The 15,829-nt window shown below is 30.5% G+C and overlaps 1 protein-coding gene across 2 annotated transcripts in view; it reads right to left on the reverse strand.

The window, feature by feature from the left end:
• Positions 1 to 2,490: 2,490 nt before the first annotated feature.
• LOC118205122 (transmembrane protein 164) overlaps positions 2,491 to 15,829 on the reverse strand; it is a 382,545-nt gene continuing 369,206 nt past the window's right edge. For both annotated transcript variants that reach the window (XM_085807036.1, XM_085807035.1), the window contains one exon: positions 2,491 to 13,137. In XM_085807036.1, coding sequence (XP_085663162.1) covers positions 12,868 to 13,137 — 270 coding nt within the window. In that variant the 3' untranslated portion in view covers positions 2,491 to 12,867. The remainder of the gene's footprint in view (positions 13,138 to 15,829) is intronic.

Consider the following 15,829-nt stretch of genomic DNA (forward strand, 5'->3'; position numbering starts at 1 on the left):
TACTTTGTCAATTAATATTACTTTCGTTTATATTTTAAAATCAATATCTTGAAATTTTCTAATCTTATTTTAATTGAAACAGACGTATTTGTTACATTAATTTTAAACTGTAAGAAGGAAGTAAACTGTAAGAAGAAGGTACAATTTGTAGTGAAATACAATTCCAGATGACTAATTTTTATAGATATTTACTAATATGTTATTTTCATTTTATTTTATGTTTAATTCTGTCAAAGAAATAAAATTTCTAGAAATATAGTTGTACGTATACAGGGGAAAATGCATCTGATAAACTCTATAAAAAATAAACTAGAATAAAAAAGTACTTTCATTTCTTCCCAGCTGTAAGACCTCATACATTTGTACTAAGTTATTTTTTCTCAAAGGGATTTACTGTAATAAAAAGTAAGTAGCATGAAGTTGCCTAAATAAACATTTACTCCCCTTTTTCTCACTAAATACATGGTGTCATTTCCTATTATTTCTAGTTATAATTGTACTGGTAGAAACATTTCAGGTAAAAAATGTCTTTTTTTAATGCGCTTTGCACCCTAGTTGTGCTACTTTCTTAATAAAGATCTGAAATTATTCTGAAAATTTTAAATCTTACCTTAACACTAAACTCCTTATTCCTTACAATTCTAAAAATTCAGGGCATTTGATCTATTTAGATGTTTTAAAAGTTTCTGCTGATTATCCTGATAAAAAAATTCCAGTAAGTGCATATCAATTATATAAAACTTCATATTTATCATTTGCTAAAAAATTCTTAGATAAGTTACAATTAAATGATTTTTAGGAACAAAAATTTACTAGTTACAAGAAAATTATATATGTACATATTAAACAAAAGGGATGTTGCAGACATTAAATGATAAGAATGAAACTTGAGAGAATTTTTGATTCCAAACAAGTGTAAAGTTTGTTGAATTTTTGCAATTTTCCTTTTTTGTTATTGAGAAAGATGCAATTACATATTCTTCAAAAACAGGAATCTAATTGAAAAAGCTTAAATGTATGGAATTTTTTTGCGCCTATATTGAAAATTAACACTGAATAAATACCAATATATGCTCAAAAATAGTATTCAAATCATACTCCAGGTTTATTACATGTTACGAAATTCAATCCTACAGTAAAGTGAACAAGATACAAACCGGAAAATTACTAAATAAATAGTATATGTAAATAGCAAATGTTGTTAAAAACTGATATTGCAAAAATAAAACATGATTAATAAATTTAGGATTAGGGATTTTTAGTTTTAATCAACTGTTAACTTGTCATTATGCATTATTGTTGCCTTTTTATTAAGGAAGAGGATATTTAGTAAAATATATATTCAAAAAACAAACCAGCAACAGCCAGATCTTAAACATGTATTTTATTACCACTATCTGAAGTATGTTAAATCCATTTCTGTTCTATTATTTTAAGAGTAAAATTATTTAAGAAATGTTAAGATACATATTTGAAATTAGGAAATGCAGTCGATGAAGGGCAAATCGAATATACATATTTATTTATTTAAAACCAAATGATGTAAGCCTTCTGCAAGAGGAAGACTACATTTCATTTTCTCTCATCTTAAGGGAATAACAGTGATAAGTGAACTTTAGTGACGCAGTGTTAGCCGTGCCGTGGCTTTGTATGTAGGAGGTACTGGCTTAGTGCGCTTCTGCTGATGATTTGAAATACTCTCCTGATTGGTCGGTTCCATGTGTCGACTAGCTCCGTTTTGCGTGAAGTTCAGATTTTTCAACTGGGTCCGTGGTGACAAAGAACTGTCTTTTTCTAGCTGATCGGCTGTGTTCGTTAGCTCCGATATGTCCCAGTGTGAACGGCACTTAATGGTTCACGGGTAAGTGAAGCGGGTAAAATAAGTTTTAGAAGAAACACAAAGAAAGTATGCAATAACTTTTCATTTGTTTTCTTTTCAACAGAGGTAATCATTGTTTTATTGGCTACTATATAAAACAAACTTCATAAATATTTTGGAGACATAGGCTATATATTCCCCTCCTCCCCAATTTTCTTGACCTTTTGAGAAAAACTCAGATTTCCCCCTACTCACTGAAAAAAGTTTATATCCTGACATTTCAGGATTTCCCAAGCGAGAAGGAACTTTGTTAACTAGCAGAATCTCATGCCAGTCAGATGCATGAAACAAGATGATGCAGTTCTAATGGATAATGAGTCTTTTTTTTTTAAAACAGAAAAATACAAACTTTATTGCTAGAGATGTTTCTAACACCAATAATGATTAAAATTTCACTTCCCCGAGCACCCCTAACGCTTGTTCCAGTTTTATCGAAATTTTAGCTCTTTTGATCTATACATAACTTTGTTTGTATTCTAATTTTTGTCACAACTTTAAGGTCCCATGGCTTGCTAAATATTAAAATATTAATAAATATTAAAAATGAAAGTCGTGATACAATCCTTCCTATTAAAATACTTCAAAGGTAAGAAAGATTAAAAGACAAACAATTTCATATATCTCATAAGTTTATTATGAGTACACTGTGGGGAATTAAAGATGATCTTATAAAGAACACAAACACAATGATTGTCAATAATTCTGCTCAAAAATATATTTTAAGATGAGAGAATGATATTAAAAATATGTACAATGAAATAAAAATATTTTTAATATATTAAAGTAAAATTAACACAAAACAGTACCAACAGAAGATTAGATAAATTTTGTATCTTAAGTATTAATAAACCAAATATAGTTTATAATATATCTGCAACCAAAGCCATGTTTACTTCATATAATTTACATTGCAATGAAATACATAATATTTATAAAAATATCAGAATTTAGAAGATGAAAACAATGGCATTATTCCAAGAATTAAAAACCATCCTTAAGGTCTACCAGCCTTGAAATATCAATATTTTTTATAAAAATATACATGAATCTGCTTATCTAAAAATTTTCATAGACTTAGAAACAAAAAAAAACAAAAAAAAAATAAAGCTGCTAAAGCATTGCAAATGGGTATACAAAAATATGTAAAATACAACAATATAACATTATTTTACTATTTCCATTACTTCAAACTGCTGTTTCTCAACTCCCCGTATGATCGACTTTCAATCATAAATGATGACATAATATGCAGAATCTTAATTTGTATGCATTTATTAATCTATCAGTTTACATTTTATTTATCAGCTATCGTTAGCAGCATGCATAATTTCAGTTACTGTTTTTCAGTGCTTTTAGGCAAGATTCTGTATTTCTTTATAGTCATTAGGATAATTTCAGAGTAGGAAACATGAAAAATGTGGAGTATCCTCGGTGGAATTCACACTCCAGATTTCCTGATTGCTTGGATATGCTTCTGATAGCACCATGAACACATGCAGCAAGGAAGGAAAAAATATCTTACCTTCTTAAACGATCTTACGTTTATCGCCATATCCTGGATGGAGCTGACAAATTTTTGTCTACCACATTTTAATTCCAGCATGTAGTGATTTAAAATTTTTAAGGGCAGAAAACATGAGAAAGCAAACTACAAGCGCACAAAGATTCGAGCTTCAAACCTCTCACGCAGCAGGGAAGCATTCTACGACTGAATCACCAATGCATGCGGTAAGGAGAGAGAAAATACCTTATACATTTTGTCAATACTGAATAAAGATAAAAGGGAAGAGAGAAATTTAAGCTTTGAAAAATGCAGTTGTAGGAAATCTGCAAATCAATTTATTGCACTTCATAATACAAATTCACCCTGTGCAAAATATATATATGTTTTATGTGGCGATCACACTGACTACGAATTAATGGATAGCAGATGAGGTGTAGTATACAAAAAATATACAATAATATTTTATTTTACCAAATACAAATTGAATAAGAGTATTAGTTTGAAAAATATATAAAAACATCAGTTTATCAACTGCAGCAACAACATATACATTGGAAGTTTGGTGAAACTGGGAGGAGTGGTTTTGAAAAAGCAGCAAAATTATTCGCATCAACATGCAGAATGCAAAAAAGTGCAAATGATTCTGCCTATTTAAAAGTAAACATTATTAAAAAAGTTTTCAAAATCGGTGCAAATTCACAATTAAAAATATTTAAACGAAAGTGTATTTGGCTATGCATGCTGTTCTGCAAAATTTCAGAAAGCTGCCAAATTTTTGTAGAATATTCACCTTTCATGGTAAAAACATTACTACTCAAAACTTTTCCTACATTACTTAAGTGGATCAACAGCTAATTTGAAGCTATTATTTTTTTAATATGCATAATTAGGCCCCTTCCCACAAGAAAATTATATTTCAAGGTTAACAGACCTTCCTCATTAGATCAATTCCTTTGAACAAAAAAGGCTATTCAAATGAATACAACAAACACATACAATCAACAGTAGTAAAAATCATCTACTCGATGTTACCATAAAACATTTTGTTAAAATATAACATAATTCATGCTAAATTATGTCACACTTATTCATTGATAAGAGTTCAGTTTACTCTTTTACCCAACCTAAGGTCAAAATTTTGGAAGTCAAATATAACAAAAAATGGTTTGATGGCACAAAATATTAAAATAATACATTCAATGTAATTGTTTCCTTTTATGCTAAATACACTAGTAATATAAAAACGTGACACTGAGAAATTCATAAAATTTCTGTATTATATCTAGTAGCTAAAACAAATCCTTTCTTTGAAAAGCTCTTTCATTACAATGAAAAATACATTTCAAAAGTTTTTTTTAGAGAATAATTGTATTATTCACATGCATAGCATATAGGCACATTATATTAATGATATATAACATATTACATTACTGCATAATGCATATACAACAGAATATATAGCATAATGCATATCCACATAATAAAAGTTGGAGCAAAACTGAGAGTTCTTTCTTTCATTATCAGCTATTTGTTCTCTTTCATATGCCCATTTTACTAATACCTCAAGTTAACAAGTAAAAGAAATGAATTTGTCAAAGTAGACTTGTGCACTTACCCATTTAAAATGAATTAAAACGAGAAATACATAGCATTTTATCATTAAAGTTTGAAAACTAAATAAAACATATTACAAGATATTAAAACAATGATTAATGGGTAAACAAAGAATACCGGTGAAAGGTGTTTTTTTTAAAAAAAATATAAAGATTTAATTTTATAAGATAAGAAAAGGCACTGTAGCACAGTCCACATACTCACAAAGCCCAAAGACAAACACAATCCAAAAAAGACTGAAGGCATAGATTTTATCACAGATGTGTCTTTTAAACTTGCAAGCTTTCAATTCAGAAATTTTATTATTTTAATGTTATGCAGTTTATTAAACAATATGTAATTTAACAACTTCAAATTGTTGACTAGTAATCATTCCACAAACAACACTTTTCACTATTAATCAAGAACATAGTCATTTACTTTGTAAATACCCTTGTAAGAGAAACACTTCATAAAAAATCAACAGTTATACATATGAAAATTGTGGACTGGCTAGTGAAAGGTTAATCAGTTCAAAAACATTTTATTTACTCTGCAGAACAGGAAATAAAGGTATGAATTTATTTTTGATGCTTATCAGTTTTTCACCAATAAGCATAATTTACATAAAGTAATACATATTCGATGGAAACCATGAGTTACATATGGTTTCCAGTCCTTAAAACAAAGATATCAAATTTAAAGCAAGAAAACGGCATTTTTTTTATAAATTTCAGAAGAAATAAATTCACATGTATGCAGAGTAAATTGTGTTCCATCATAGGAAACCAGTTTTCTCCAAATGAAAACAGAATAACATTTAAAACTATTTTGTTCAACATATAAGTTTAAAACAGAATGTACATGACAGTAAATGTTGTAGCAGGTTTCATAAAAATAGAATGGGTATGAGGAAGAATTCTTACGATTACAAAACTTTTGAAGATCACAAATTAACTCTGAGGTATATAAAATTATTTGCGTCATTATCTGATGAAGTTCCTCCACATTCAATTACTATACATATACATTACACTTTATTAAAGAAAATATGCCATATTTGAAACATTTCATTATTAAGGGATCTAAATCATACAGAGTTTTTATTTCTAATATTGTAATAATTTATTCATAAATGAAAATTCAGGTTGCAGTCTGTGTAGAAATCTACTTTATTTCAAAGCAATAGATGCTTAGAAATAAATTATACTTTTACTAGATGAAGATGAAATAAAAAGTATCAACAAAATTCTCCATATAAAAAAAATCCATAAAATAAGGAGATAAGCATAAAAAGCTAGACTGTTTTAAAACAGAAATTTAAATCTCTCTCACCCAAGCACGAAGGAAATGTAGAGGAATCAATATCTAAATGTTGGAGAAAGTTATTTACAGTGTCATCTACAGAGAAAAAAGAAAGAAAAGAGATGCTTTGATATTGGATAATTGGAGTTGATGGCCTACTCATTTCTTTCTGTTATATTCATGTTAAAAATTAAAATCGTTTTAAATGTATTATTATTTTGCATATTTGCATTTACAAAATTATAGTTTTCAAATGATAAATTTTCATTTGGATGATTACTTTCACTTGGAAGTGGTGCAAAAAAACAGTAAATTCCCAAAACTAAAACTACAATAAGCTTTATGAATTATAAAGGAAATAAAAAATGTAAATCTAGCCATCCGTAAATGGACTGTATTATCAAAGATAAAATCTCTTGATTGCAGAGCTACTAAAATCCTACTATCACATGAAAAATGCCTATCAATCACATCTTTCTACTTCAAGAACATGAGACTAAGATTAAAGCGCAAGAGCAAATATTCTGATACACATCAGTTTGCCCATGCTATAGCTAGACAACAATGAAACTGTAGAATATATGTAGTTGTAGTAGAGAATTATCAATAAAAATACTCTCAGAGCTACTCATATGCAAAGAACAAGACCTAAATGCAATACCTGAACAAGATTCTGTACATGGCAACGATTACTTTTTCGTGTTCTGTAATAAATATAGGCAGACAAAGTTACTGAAGCAAAAAAGGAACTATATTATTTTAATAAATTTGTATGAGAAGCATACACCCGAAATTTTTATCAGGAATGAATTTGAAGGAATTCTGCATCCAGTTTCACCCAGAACATGTGCTGGTGTCATTTCAACACCCAAACAGAATTCCAAAAACACTCACTTCTGTGTATCAACTAGGTCAAAGGTAGCTCACAGAAAGACTTACAAAATTTATTGTACTGCACTAATTCTGCTTTTAAACAGATACTACATTATATGAAATTAAACAGCAAATGTTATGCAGTATTAAACACAGCATAACTCTTGTGCTGCTATCAACATTAAGATAAAAGAAACCGATTAAAGCATCTCATTAGACAGAATATATGACAAAGAAATACTTGTTGAAATAGATATTTTAATAATCTCGTCATGAATGAAAACTATCAAAACATTATTGAAAAGCATACCAGCTTGCCCTGCTGTCAAATACTATATTATTAGCTTCAGGATTTAATGATGGCACATAGTTGGTAAAAAAAATTAATGATTTCTTGTGCAACCATTTAAAATTTCCTTCATTCTGTTGTGGAATAATTGCAGCGATAATTTTAAGTGAAGTATATTTATACAGAAATAGTAAATACATATGCATATATTTAATACAGATAGTACAATAAATACCATTTCAAGATGCACATCTAAATATTAATGAAACAAAACATATTGTTTGGCCTGTGGAGCTACTTGAATATGTCCTTATATGTGTAGAATTGATTTGATTGATTTCATTCAACTTTTTATCTCTTTTCAATCTTGATTTCATTCAACTTTTTATGGTTAACAGCTTAATTGTTTGATTGCTATGTGGCGCAAAAGCGCTGCATTCATTTGTCTCAAAAACCGCGAAACAGTGCTTTTGCGCTGCGAGTTTCAGTGTGTCTTTGTTACTTCGTGGGTGTGAACGTACGTAGTCTGACCTCACGCGTACTTTGTAACACGAGTGCATTCTAAAATAACTAACTGCGTCGCGGTTTCCGAGACAAATGAATGCAGCGTTTTTGCACCGTGTAGCAGTCAAATGGTTAAGTTTCCCATCACCCTTCACTAAACGACCCATTCCTGCTGACATTATGAAGTAGTTGGTTGCAGAACAATTATTTCACAGTAAAATGTGATCGTTTGCTATGAAGTTTTAGATCAATGTTGAGTTAGATAGTTTGCGAGCCACGGTTAGGCCATGTCTGGTATACATAGCGTTAAACACATGCATAATATACACACACAAACATATATACAAATTAAAATACCTAAAACAGAATATGATTAAAATAAACATGTTTTCTCCAAATATTTGTCACTTTCCACCAAAAATTAAATTGCTAAAGCAAAATAACTGTCAGAACCACACCCTTTTTAACATGACACGATTGTATGAATAGATGTCATAAACTTTGGCGTAGCAACTTCATATTGTTTCTATGCTGCTCGTTAAATTTTCTGTCACAGAAATACACACTCTATGATGATAATTCGATTTTCCACTTTTCAGATACCACATCCGTGTACATTAACATAACCTAAGTTTAAGAGATCTCAACATTTGATAAGAGGAAATACTTTTTACTTAAATTTTCCTGAAGGAATAAAAGGGTAGAGGAATGCTTTCAAAATTTCAAATCCCACATATTTTATTTTTTCCTCAAATGTACTAAACCAGATACTACAGAAATTAATCTTCCGTAGTAACATAGTTTTTTACTCTGAACAACTGCATTTTCAAGATACTGATTCATATTTATGGTAACTATATTTGCATATGGCATTATTTTAAACTAAATGTCACATGCTGCCTCATTGGGTGATACATACATTAATCATGTAAACCTTAAATGTTGGTAATCAGAGGTGAGAGTAATAAATTCGCTGAAAAGGCCAATTTTCAAATGAACACATAGCAGACCTTTCCAAGAAGGTATATATTTATTCTGTCATAATAGATTTATTACCTTATTAAAGCAAAACACATCGGCCTCTTTGCTTACAGAAAAGATGCCATCATGGTGAGCTTTTTTAAGGGAGTCTGGTTGACATTTATGTCAGACAAGAGGAAAACTGTAAGATCTCCTCTTACAGTTAGTGTGCTCATTGGAATTTGCAAGTCAAACCATCTGCATTCCAAGGTGTTATTTCTTTGGTCCTAAGGTCCACTCAAGAACATAACTCTGTGTAATAAATCAAAGTAATAGGGTTTGTAATGTCAAAAACTGGGAAACCACTTCATAATGATGCCGCACCTTTACACAAGTTTGCCACTGTTCAAAAAGTCAGAAACCTTTATACGTAACCCGAAAACAGACTACGAATCTGATATTTTCTGGCAAAAGATAAATTTTGATCCCTTACCAATATATTTATAAACAATGAAGCAGATTATCAGCAAAACAGACATATGAATTTGAAGGTCAGCACGTAAATTGAGATAATATATACAATTTCGCAGTGACCATTTTTATACCACGCATTTAGTCAAATCTGAAACAAAATGAGTATGCAAGTACTTTGGGATAAGAGAACAGAAGGGGGCATGTCTGAGTTTCTACACTGATGGAAAATGAAAACCCATCATGAAGGATTATTGCTAGATAAACGGAATTCAGGAGGCATGTTTGCACACCTGATAAATGATGTCTATTGAAATTTCATGCTAGACAAATAAGTAAATTTTCAAAGTAAACTTTGTACGCTTTATTATCTTCTGGACTGGGCACTCTGAGAGAGATCTGAGTCAAGAATGATGAAGGCAGTATCAACAGCAAACTGAGTTTGAAGGAGAGCTTGTAATAATGATGAGAAGGTGGATTGTCTTTTTGTGATACTGCAGAAAGATTTGGCAGGGATGTATCCACTGTACATGTATACTGGCAGCAGTGATATGAGAAAATACTGTCTTAAGGAAACCACAGTCCAGCCACTCAGGGAAAACTGCCATATTTGCTGTATGTCTGTGGTACACTGCACTGCATTTGCAAGACATTTAAGCTTTAATTGACACCAGAGTGACACAACGAACTGTAACAAATTGATTACTTGAGGAACAGCTCTGAGTCTAAAGTCTTGCAGTGGCCCTACCACTAGCTCCAAATGACCACCATTTGCACCTTCAGTGGTTTCAAGCTAGAGCTCATTAGAGGGTGGAGTGAAGATATGTTGAGTTCTCAGATGAGAGCTGTTTCTGTCCTGATGCCAGTGATAGCTGTATGTTGGTTAGAAGGAAGACGGGCAAGCACTTGGAACTAAGCTGTCACAGTGTAGACATTTTGAGAACCTACAGCAGGATATATGGTATGGTCTGGGGAGCACCTTCGTTTATTAGCCCACACACCTTGACAGCAAATTTGTGTGTCAGACTAATGATTGTACCGGCTGTATTGCCATTCTTGAGCAATATTCCAGTGGGTATTTTACAACAGGATAATATTTGTCTTCATAATGCTGCTATCACCCAATGTACTGTACATAGTGACAACATGTTGCCTTAGCCTGTAAGATCACTCGACCTTCTCCCATCGACCATGAATGGAACATGATTGGACGACAAATCCAGTATCACTCACAACCTGCATGGACTGTTGCTGATTTGACTGAACAAGCACAATAGACATTGAACTCCCTTCCACAAAATGACATATGACACCTGTACAATAAAATGCATGCATGTTTGCATTCAACACTGTGGCGAGCATAGCGATTCACATTTGAAATGGCTTCTCTCATGCATACTTTAACCTGTGACTTTGAAACATTTATCAAATAAATATGTTACACAGACAAATGCTTTGCCTACATTTCATTCATTTAAACCGGTTTTTTTCTTGGTGCTGGGATTTCATTTATAAATCACAAATTTTAATATTTGTAACCAAATTCATTTGTAATCAAAAATTAAATAATTACAAGTGAGATTTCATTTGTAAATGAATCAGATGATTCATTTGTAAATTTGAATCATCTGTAATCACTTGGCAGACATTTAGGAATTTCAATTCCACCCACCAGTCTTACTCTCAGCATAAGAGGCATAATTGTATCAATATTTAATGGGGCTTATTTACTCAGCTTCTAACGAACAGGAAAGTATAAAATTGAGAAGCATTTCACGATAGCGAGAAACCATTAAACTAAAAAGTTGTTATTTACTAATGTCTTTTAACACAACATAAATGTTAGTTATTTTCATTAAAATGCGAAGATTATAAAGGGGAAACATGGCATTTCTTGTATTAAGTGAAATAATAAAAAAAAAAATTACTTTATACTCAAAGTTATCAAAATATACCTTATCCTTTACCTCTTTAAAATTACATACTTTACAGTTTTTTCAATAAAATTCTTATAATTTTGCAAGAATATTTTAAATATTACATTATAATGCACACTTTTTTCAAATGCACATTATGTTTGACAAGCAAATGATTGCATATTATTTACACAGTAAGATATCTCAACAGCAGAATGCTACTAACTCCCACCGTAGAGATTCATTATTTTCCGATATTTTCATATATGCTTTGTAACGTTTGTGAGCATTTTATTGTAAATTTGAAACTTTCTTTAAAACAATAATGCTATGTATATCTTACAAACAATCCCTAGATAAAACAGAACCTTTTGATGGTAGTAAAAAAGCTGCCTTGACACATTCAGGCCATTTTTTTGTAATGTTGCATTACTTAAGATTTTACAAAGGCATTAAATTTATCCTTGACACATTCAGGCCATTTATTGTAATGTTGCATTACTTATAGATTTTACAAAGGCATTAAATTTATCCTTGTGCCATAACACTTCATTCTAATTAGCCTATCTAATGTTTTTAATGACTTAGAAACTCAGTGTTTCTATTAGATTGTAAATAAAAATTACATTCATAAACTTGAAATTCATAACAACAATATTAATACATTTTTGTGAAATAAAACAAAAATATATCACAGCAGTTTTAAGACGGCCCTGGAACAAAATAAATAAAAGAACTATTTAAAATTTTTATCTTTGATTAACCGTGGAATTAATTTTTTAAATATTCAATTTTTCACATCAGCTATTTATTATTTTCTGTAAAAGACAGATTTACTCCTCTTTTTCATTATGTTATATGTTTTTCATGAAAGTAATGGATATTGTGCCTAAAGACATGACATTTATGATTTTATGAAATTCAAAATAAGTAAATGGTTAAACATTAAGCCACAATATATGAAAAAACTAAAGTTTGGTAAAACTCAGTTATTTAAATTACACATTACAATCACAGAAGTTGCAAAGAAATTAAGAATATATATCAAAATATTTTTGAGGCATTCAACATAATAGTAATAAACTCAGCTCACTCATCTATACACACATAAGCCATTTACTTTCAAATAATTAGACACCAAAATGACATAAAAAAGACAATTTTGTACAATTCATAAATGTAATTAAGTACCAAATAATTGAATACTCATTTACATTTTCATCATGAAATGAGCATTTTTAAAAGTATTTATTTACAGACTAGTTTTCCAATCTAACATTTCATTTTGAAATGCTACAAAAAGCAAGTCATATTCAGCTTGCACCAATAAATTTAGGAATGTATTAATATTCAGAAGCACATTCTATTCTGAGTATATCTATATAACATTTTCTAATTTTAGCTTAAATATTGCTATACAAATATATCTATAACATGAACAATTAATATGTTTACTTTATAAATATCATCAGCATAACTTATAAATAAAAAATATTTGGCAGTGAGCTACCTATAACAAAATCTAAACAAAGAATTAAACAATATTTAATTTCTTCAAGATATAAGTACGTCATCATTCTGTTTTGCTATTTGCTTTCAGTTGTGTCTTACACATGCTACAAAGTTGTTGAACTCGTAACGCTGCCAGAGCAACATATTTCTCTCCAGTCCATTCAACAGTTCCTAGAGCTTGTAATATAAGTAAACTCATTTTGGTGTATAATTTACCAACAATCAGAATAAGGGCAGCCTGGTGAAAAATTGCAAAAATACGAAAATTTGGACCATAGAAGGGATCAGAAACTGCAGGACAAATTATGTTGTTCAAATTTACTTGGGTGATCTGAAAAATAAAATAAAAATCTCAAAATGTCATTTGAAACACAGCATAGCATGACATGAAAATATGGCTGTATTTGATTCAAAGAGAAAAGTACGGTTTCATTATGCAGTATGGCCTTTAACGCTAATAATATATGAGACAAGAATGCAGGACATGAAAAAAAAAAAAAAATTTGTTTTGAATCACTTTTCTTGGAGGGAGGTACAGTTTTGCATCAGAACTGTGGCAGTGCAAATTACATTTTGTATTTTAGAAGCATTTAAAAACTCTTTCATACCACTTGCATTAACAGACAAGAAGTACATACATTCTACAGTTCTCCACTAGAACTCTAGCGTGAAAACTGGACATCATCTTCTTTTTTGTTTTTTAACCTTACGGTCACAGAAAATTCAACCACCTACATTTTTAGCGGTGCCAAAACTCTCGTTTTTCTCCTCCTCCTCCAGAAAATTTAGAATTTGCAAATTTAGTTTGATCGCAAATTAAAAGAATATTTTAGAGGGGAATGAGTGTGTATTAAGTGAGAGGGAAATCCTATTTTTCATAAGCTCTGGTTAATTACATTTTTTGCATCTTTTGACTTCAATCACACTAATAGGCATAGCAAATGTATAAACTGTTGCTCTCATATTAAGCAAACAATTCAAGGTTCAATTATTTTAGTCCTCTGAATTTTATTTTATAATCAAATTTATTAATACAAATTCTTAAAGTTATTCACTTAAGCATCCCTCTTAATTTCACAGATTTTTAAAATACCCATAACTTCAAATTCCTTTTTCATTTATATTGGTTAAGAGATCACACAGGAAAGGGTCATAAAGTTAAAATTCTGCTTAGGTTCACATGTGTTTCATTTTAGCATCCTATACTGTAATTTGCAATAAAGACATATTTTACTTCACAGTTAAATTCACAGTACCTAAAAAAATTATTTAATTTTTCAAAAGTGGGGGTTAAGGAGGCAGGTTTTCTTATGCCAATTACTTTAATGTTATATTATTATATTTTACCTAGATTTTTAAGCTAGCGCAAAATCGAATCAATAATAACACAGGATACAATAAAAATAACTTTAACAATAACTTAACAAAATTAGTTCTCATTTGAAATATGCTTTACTCTATTAACTTCTAAAATGTCATCTAGAAATATTTCAAATCAAAACATATTATATATGCTTACTTGTACAGTCACAAGCAACTACAAGTTGTTGAAATATTATTTATTGGCTACCACATTCGAAGCAATCCACTTTTTTGCCTTTTGGGTTGCTTTTCTTTGGGAAAAAACATATGCATTTCTATTTAAGAAACATATTCTACATAGCTCTTATGACAATGCAACGTGAAATATTTTCACTTGTCCATCTTATTTTTTCCTTCTTTTCTAGCAATGCGTCAATCTGCGTTTTAGTAAAAATATGCTTTAGACATTTTTCCAAATTCTCCGATCTGTGTTGTTTTCTCCTAAATTTCGCTGTTTGGGATTTTAATTTCTGAATTTACGTTACAAATTTCTTTCCAGATTTCGTCCACCTTCTTTGTCGCTGAGCAAACATTCTATAAAATTTTTCTTTTCTCTATTTTTCAATATTTTATTACAATTTTCTAAGGATATTATTTTGTTCTTCAAATTATCATTACATTCTTGTTTATCTTTACATTTAGGTCATTCACTGTTATTGTCACTTAGGGAATTGACACTTGTGAATTTTATTTCAAAATCATTCAGATTTGATTTATTATTGTCAACTTCAATTTTGTTCTCGGCCTCAAAATAAATTTTCTTTGGGCTTAATTCGTGTAGTCTTTCAAAGCACTCGGAATTAGTTTTATTTTCAAATGTCTCCTATTTCTTGGTGTTATTTTGTTTACTGCACACGATAAATTTACTTTCGGCACAGTATTGCATTTCAACAGTTTCTTTTGCGGCAATCCAAGCAAGTGAGTTCTCATGTGATCTTCATAATCACTGCACAGAAAATGTTCGCCGCAAATTCTTGCGTTTTTCAGATTAATAGATGATGCAAAAGCAAAGTTTAAAGTTGTAAAAGAACATTTAGCAGCAGTAGCAAAAGAAGCTCCCTAAGGTTATGTACTGTGCAGACATTGAAGACAAAAGTTTTAAACTTAACCAATTTATTAACAATATATAAAAATAAAAACACAATGAATAAATTAAATCAATATCAGAAACTTAAAGAGTATAAACATAATCATTATCAAAATTACACCTAGTTGATAATCCAATAACCCCAAGGGTTTTCCTTTAAAGAACTATTAATGAATATTTTACCTGACCTCCAAATACTGGCATTCAATACGCGAAAAACATCACTAAACAGAAATTACGCGGTTTTAATGAAATTTGCTACACAATCAATAAGTCCATGCTTCGTGGTCAAGAAGGCACCTGAAAAATTGAACTAAATCCTTGAGAGCACTTAAAACCGGCAAAACGCCGCTCACTGTAGTTACACACGAGAAATCACAGCTTAGAAAAACATTGCTGCTAACTTGTGTTAAATGCCACCTTCATGAAAACAGGATACCGCCCACGGTAGTCGCTCACATTGTTGCCGCTTTTCAGGATCCAGAAAAAGTCATCTTGCGGACTGGAACCATGGCACTAGTCGCTGGCTGGCATGCATCGGAACATCGTCTTCCAATGGGGGCTGGAACGGCAC

The sequence above is a fragment of the Stegodyphus dumicola genome, chromosome X1 (genome assembly GCF_044657685.1).
Source record: "Stegodyphus dumicola isolate Sdum_Otavi_A_Nest chromosome X1, ASM4465768v1".
Lineage (NCBI taxonomy): Eukaryota > Metazoa > Arthropoda > Arachnida > Araneae > Eresidae > Stegodyphus > Stegodyphus dumicola.